A 7,478-nucleotide genomic window follows, 5' to 3' on the forward strand; every position below is an offset into this window, starting at 1 on the left:
CTGGAAACCTTTGTGTTTGTCGTCCAGCAGCAGGTAGATGGAGGACTCAATGAGAATGAGATCAGTCAACAGATCAGCTCTGAGGACGGAAGACAGAATCCACCTCAAACAGACACTTTGAGAGCCGAAGCTTCAACTGACAGCCAACAAAACTGCAATCTGTGCTTCCCTGACATCCATGCAGCACTGAGAGAACTGACCGCCACTGTTACAGAGCAGAAAGCGATCAACAGAGAACTGACTGCAATGGTTACAGAGCAGAAAGCAATCAACCAAGCTTTAGAGATGCGATTGACGAATGCTGAGCAGGCTGTAGAACAACAGACATTTATCCTGAAAGAGCTGAAGAAGAAAAATGATGGTACCTCATCAAAACATTCACTCTTTTATCAGTGATCCTCAAAGTAAAACATCAATGCAATACATTGCATAGTGTAAATGTTAGTGTAAAGTTAAATATATACTGTGTAAATTGTTATTTATTACAATAACCAGTGTAAATGTAATTGACCAGAGTCAAATAGAAGAGCTGAGAAAGGAAAATAGAGGTGAAAGTGTGCTTGAATGATGTTAAATTCAGTGTATTCATTCTCAGTGTAATACAGTAATATATCACAATATTGCTTATGTTTTTCAACAACAGATAGAGAGATTGCTTTTTCAGCTTCAGTGATGCAATCTGGCAGTGGATTTATTGGTCCTTTCACCAATGAAATCACATTAACCTACAGGAATGTCTTCACAAACATAGGCAATGCCTACAACCCAATTACAGGTAATTATCAATGAAATGGAGTCATATAACACTTCTGCTCCATTCAGACCTCTCTACAGTTGTGTAATGTGTATAAGAGAATTAAATGATCTGCCATCATTCAAAACTATAACACAGTGTGTTTGGTAATGGACTACTTGCACTGAGCTTCGTGACACCCTTCGGTTTTAAAATAGCGCAATCATTTATTTCCAGTAATGTACAGTATATTTTCAATGTGCTTTAGTCCCCTACTTTACTAAACACCAATTAAAATGAGTGTACACAAGAAGATTTTAAAAAATCTGATGATTACTGATTACTGATCTGAGAAAGCAGCTGCTGTTAAAGGGATAGTTCAACCAAAATATTTTTTTTCTCTAGTAGGACAGTATAGAAGATTTTTAGCTGAAACCGTGGTCCTCTGTGATATTCTGCACGCAGTGTTGGAACTCAGCTAGCCTAAATCTTTGGTTTGAAAGAACTGCAGTGATATGGCCAATATCAATGTATATTAGGCCATAACATTACAAGGCATAGACAGGTTTGCGTAAATATGCATATAAATGTGGGATTATGTGGGAAAATAAGGATTATAAATTATATGGTGTAACATTAAACCAGAGCTGATTCAGTGCGTCTGGAAAGTATTCACAGCACTTCACTTTTTCCATTTCATTTTGTTATGTTACAGCCTTATTCCAAAAGGGATTAAATTCATTATTTTCCTCAAAATTCTACAAACAATACCCCATAATGACAACGTGAAAGAAGTTTGTTTGAAATCTTTGCAAATGTTTTAAAAATAAAAAAATGAAAAAATTACATGTACATAAATATTCACAGCCTTTGCCATGACACTCATAATTGAGCTCAGGTGCATCTCCTGTGATCATCCTTGAGATGTTTCTACAACTTGATTGGAGTCCACCTGTGGTAAATTCAGTTGATTGGACATGATTTGGAAAGGCACACACCTGTCTATATAAGCTCCCACAGTTAACAGTGCATGTCAGAGCACAAACCAAGCCATCAAGTCCAAGGAATTGTCTGTAGACCTCCGAGTCAGGATTGTATCGAGGCACAGCTCTGGGGAAATTTCTGCAGCATTGAAGGTCCCAATGAGCACAGTGGCCTCCATCATCTGTAAATAGAAGAAGTTTGGAACCAGCAGGACTCTAGCATTTCTCTGGAGAGAAGAGTCAAGTCAAGTCAAGTCACCTTCATTTATATAGCGCTTTTTACAATGCAGATTGTGTCAAAGCAGCTTTACATTGATAATTGGTATATAATTTTCCTTTTAAAGAATAGTGTCAATGCAGGCAGATCAAAAGCACTGTTGAATAAATGTCAAGAATACTGTTGAATATCAGATGTCAAGTCAAATTAAATTAAATTAGGGCTGCACGATTAATCGTATTTTAATCACGATAACGATATCTGCTTCTCCCGATTGATTTTAAATAATCGTCACGATATTGGCCCACTCTATGAAAATGAACATAATTTGGAAATATTGGAAGTAATATTAGGAGTTTCGCTGTTTTATCTTTTGAAGTTCCTAAAGGTTTTACTAGTTTTCATAATGTTGATCAGCTAGAAATGATTGTTCTTTGCTTTACAAATTTGCCGGGCAATTTGAATCTGGTTTGTCTTATTGGAAACGAATTGTGTTGCTTTAAAATCTAATGTAAATACATATTACAAAGCGCTCACCAAAACCATGTTTTGTATTGATTTACCATCTAACGAAGTTATCATAGTTGGTTAAATTAAGTCGTTGTGCCACCTACAGGCCTTTTGGGTGAATTGTAGGTTGGTAAAGAACTTGCAAAATAGCCATAGTTTACTCTTTTTGATAGAATAAACGTAATTAATAATCGTGATTATAATTTTGAGGAAACTGTGGCACTGGCTGTCGTGTCGATGATGTCTTCACAATGGATGATCTAGTCGACTCGATCTCTGCTGATACTTCAGGGCTGCGTTGTGGTCGTATCAAGGCGCCGGTCCTCGGTCTCATCTGGATACGGCCCGAATCCGGTTGACTATGGTAAACCTCGGGATAAACAGAAAGACTAATATTAGCGTAGATGCCATTCTTTTTCTGATGTAACGAGTACATCTGGTGTTATAGGAAGTGTTCCCGGTTCCGGCTGAACTAATTTATGCAGCCTAATAATCCTTTAACGGATTTGAAAATATAAATTTATAATGTGTTATGTGTATGCCAGGTTAAAGAGATGTGTTTTTAGTCTAGATTTAAACTGACAGAGTGTGTCTGAAGAGAAACTTCCAGAAGAACAACCATCTCTGCAGCACTCCACCAATCAGGCCTGTATCGTAGAGTGGCCAGACGGAAGCCACTCCTCAGTAAAAGGCACATGACAGCCCGCCTGGAGGACTCTCAGACCATGAGAAACAAAATTCTCTGGTCTGATGAAACAAAGATTGAACTCTTTGGCCTGAACAGCAAGCGTCATGTTTGGAGGAAACCAGGCACTGCTCATCACCTGGCCAGTACCATCCCTACAGTGAAGCGTGGTGGTGGCAGCATCATGGTGTGGGCACAGTCAAGAGACTAGTCAGGAACTTACCAGTTCCAGAGCGCTCTGGACCTCAGACTGGGGTGAAGGTTCATCTCCCAACAGGACAATGACCCTAAACACACAGCCAAGATAACAAAGGAGTGGCTACAGGACAACACTGGGAATGTTCCTGAGTGGCCCAGCCAGAGCCCAGACTTGACCCAACTAAACATCTCTGGAGATTTCTGAAAATGGCTGTGCACCGACACTCCCCATCCAACCTGATGGAGCTTGAGAGGTCCTGCAAAGAAGAATGGGAGAAACTGCCCAAATGGGTGTGCCAAGCTTGTAGCATCATACTCAAAAGACTTGAGGCTGTAACTGACCCTTCGCAAAGACCCGCCCCCCCTTAGTTACTGTTGCTTTGTCCGTCAACCCGTGACGCTGTCACGCCTCACAGTGATAATGCATCGCGGAGCAAAGATACTGACAACACGTCGACAGACAAGACAGAGCAGGTTACTTAAGATATTAAACAAAGTCCCAGCTTTCAAACTGTGTAGTTTTTTTTTTAAAGAAATTCAAACAATAAAAACCGTTTTGTGGCTCTTTAATGTGTCGTGACAGATCGCTGTAGCGCTTCAGCTCAAGAGGCTCGTAAACCGATCATCTCTTCCTACTAGTTCATTTATAGCATCAAATAAACATGAATGAACATGAGAGTGAATGTTGTTTCAAACACGTAGAGACGTCAATATACACAATTTTTCAAGTTTAACTCCATCGAGGTTAATCTTCTAACCACTGGCTGCTTTGTCAGACAATATGGCAGATGCAGCGTTCTGATTGGATCGCTTGTCAATCAAACTCCCGGCGAAGGGTCAATTGGTACCAAAGGTGCTTCAACAAAGTATTGAGCAAAGGCTGTGAATACTTATGTACATGTTATTTTTATTTTTAATAAATCTGTAAAGATTTCAAACAAACTTCTTTCACGTTGTCATTATGGGGTATAGTTTGTAGAATTTTGAGGAATGTAACAAATTTAATCCTTTTTGGAATTAGGCTGTAACATAACAAAATGTGGAAAAAGTGAACCACTGTGAATACTTTCCAGATGCACTGTATGGATGCTAAATGCAGCTATATTTAACAAACCAGCTGCTGCTGCTGCTGCTAACAAGTGGCGGATACATGAGCATTGTGGCGTTTGCATGTATGTTGACAAAATGATACTTCTGAGGTAAAATCATCTGAATTACACTATGACATACTCTGAAACACATCTACAATAATGTTAAATATTGTTACTTGCGTAGTTATTAATGCACAATACCACACAAGGAAAACAGACTTTTAAAGGTCCCATTTTTCGTGGTTTTTTGAAGCTTTGATTGTGTTTATAGTGTGCAATATAACGTGTTGATGTTTTGCGTGTAAAAAAACACAGTATTTTTCACATAATTTACTTATCTGTATACCGCTGTTTCCACTGTCATAAAAATGGGCTGATGACTTCCTTGTTCTATGAAGTCCCTCCTTCAGAAATACGTAACGAGTTCTGATTGTGCCAGCGGTTCCTGTGTTGTGATTCGACAGCAGCTTAGCGCTCCTTGCCCAGAAAGGTCACGCCTCTTACCATAACGTGGAGATGCACGCGCTCAGTGTTATTGTAAACATGTCTTTAATTTTACCCTATCAATTTGAGCCAGAATCAGACCCGGTGATTGGACTGCGGGATGAAAATAACAGCGTTTCGACGACATGGCGACAAACACACTCTACAAACGCAACTCTTGTGTATTCCTGTGGGCGGAGGTTATTCAAAAAACTGTTTTAGTGACGTCATTAAAGAAGGAAGTAGAGGGATGTAGTCCAAACTGGCCGTTCGATGTAGGCGACTTCTGTTAAATAAAATATCTCGCTTGGCATTGAACTTTGAGCTTTAAAATTTTACAGATTTTATTTATACTCTAACAACAACATTACACACTAACTAAAGTTTGAAACATGGGATCACGAAGAACGGGACCTTTAAGGAATAAACAAAGCCAGGAAACTACTGGAAGCTGCCCATGCGCATGCAACAGACAAGTCTGAACAAGTCGACTTGCGCATGCGTGAGTTAGGGAATCTTGTACAAATGTCTAAAGGGTCAAATGTGCTTGGGCACGGTTCAGAGAGCCTAGTGTGAGTACACCCTGAATGTGTCGCCTCCAGTTTATACGAGCTAAAGACTACAAGATAAAGACTACGTGCAAAACGCTGGGACTCAGCAATGGAGAAAATGATCAAGAAACCTCTGTCTCCCCGAGGCTTGATGACGTGCCACTGCTTCCTCCATCTCTCGCAGTTCTTGATCAGAGTATACTGGTTCAAACAAGTATGGTTGTGCAAAAGATTCCACTTTGTCTAGTGTTACATCGAACTGGTACTTTTAAACAGCTTTAGATGCTCATGCTGAAAACACGCCCTCCCTCTCTGTAGTAAACAAACAGCGTTATCTCAGGTGTGAGGTCGCTCCCGTGCATGCGACATTATGCGACAAGAGACTGTTGTGCTGCAGACTGTTGTGAACGCACTCAGGACCATTTGCCAAGGCTATGGATTAGAGGTAAAATGTTGTAAATAATGTTCAGTTTCCTGTATAGACAGATCATTTCACTTCTTAAGACCTTAATGCAGTGGTTCTCAAAGTGTGGGGGGCGCATGGGTACTGCAGGGGTGCGCGGGAGATCAACAGGAAAAAAAAATGCATTTTTGGGTGAACTATCCCTTTAAACATAAGCATTCATTTCACCACAGGATGTCAGTGCTCGTCTAAACTAGTAACAGTGTATGTGTTATATGATCAGTAAAAGAATTTAACCATCAATGAGAAGACAAGCACTGGACTGCTGCAGGTTAGTGGGGAAATATATATTTATTATTCAGAATGCACAGTTAAAAAAAAACATACTTACTGTATAGGAACATTTCAGAGAGTTCAAGATAGTTCATGTTAACACAGAGGACATGATTGATTGTTTTAATCAATTGACTGCCATTAAATTGTTGTAATAATCTGTGTTCTCATATATGTAGGTGTGCTGAACACTGTTACCAGAGTTGTAATAAGTAGAACAAGTAGGTAGTTGTGCAAGTAGTCCATTAAGAAATCATACAGGAAACGTCTCGGGTTACTTGACTGTAACCCTGTTCCCTGAAAAAGTGGGAACGAGACACTGTGCTTGACTCAGTACTTTGGGAACGCTTTTTGGTGTGACCAGCTGTGACTATGTGTGCAACATGTCAATGAAATCGACCTTTTTGAACGTTTATAGCCTCAGGCAGTGACATTATTGGAATGTGTGCACGTCAGAGGCTATAATTAGATGTGCCGCAGGTGCATCGACAGGTATATTTTGTCCTGGGACATTGTCAGTGTGGCAATGAGGTGCAGCATCTCATTCCTGCTTTTTCAAGTAAGCTGGGACATTCCCTCTCAAAAGCTATACTTAATGCTGCGCTTGATTCAGTGCTATGGGAACGAGAATACCCACTCTGCCACACTGTGGGCCACATTCCAGTGACGTCACTGCCCAAGGTTCTAAAATTTCTAGGTCAATTTCTTTGATGTGTTGCACACATATTCACAGCTGGTCACACCAAAAAGTTTTCCATAGCGCTGAATCAAGCGCTGCATTAAGTGTAGCTTTTGAAAGGGAACAGCTGATTCTTTTCTGTATGTCTTGTTATCTGATATAGGTATTTTCACAGCCCCACTAAAAGGAGTGTACATGTTCGGAATCTCTGTATATGGTCGTCCCGGAAATGCAGCAACTGCAGCTATTATTAAGAATGGAAAGCAGGCAGTTGTAGCAGATGCTAATCAGCCTCAGAATGTGTTCAGCTCCTCGAACGGAGTTGTGTTGCTCCTGGAGGTTGGAGATGTCGTCTATGTGAGACTTTGGTCTGACAGGAGGATATTTGATGACCATAATAACCTCAACACTTTCAGTGGTTACATACTGTTTCCCTTATGAATGTGATTTAAGGATGAAGAATCATTGACATATGAGTCTACATTAATGAGGAATAATGTGTGTTTGAATTTTGCACTAGACTACTGTATAAAAGTCAGTGTAATACATTATACTCATAAGTTCTGAGCTGTCTATATATGCCTGTTTGTATCAAGAGTTTGGAAGCTGAGA

General features: G+C 40.0%; 1 protein-coding gene across 1 annotated transcript; it reads left to right on the forward strand.

Annotated features, from left to right (window-relative positions):
* LOC125244304 (complement C1q-like protein 4) lies at positions 1–7,478 on the forward strand. The gene is made up of 3 exons (XM_048154350.1): positions 1–361; positions 644–775; positions 7,030–7,478. Exons 1-3 carry the CDS (start codon positions 247–249, stop codon positions 7,305–7,307), a joined length of 525 nt encoding a protein of 174 aa, XP_048010307.1. The 5' UTR covers positions 1–246; the 3' UTR covers positions 7,308–7,478.

The sequence above is a fragment of the Megalobrama amblycephala genome, linkage group LG14, assembly GCF_018812025.1.
Source record: "Megalobrama amblycephala isolate DHTTF-2021 linkage group LG14, ASM1881202v1, whole genome shotgun sequence".
Lineage (NCBI taxonomy): Eukaryota > Metazoa > Chordata > Actinopteri > Cypriniformes > Xenocyprididae > Megalobrama > Megalobrama amblycephala.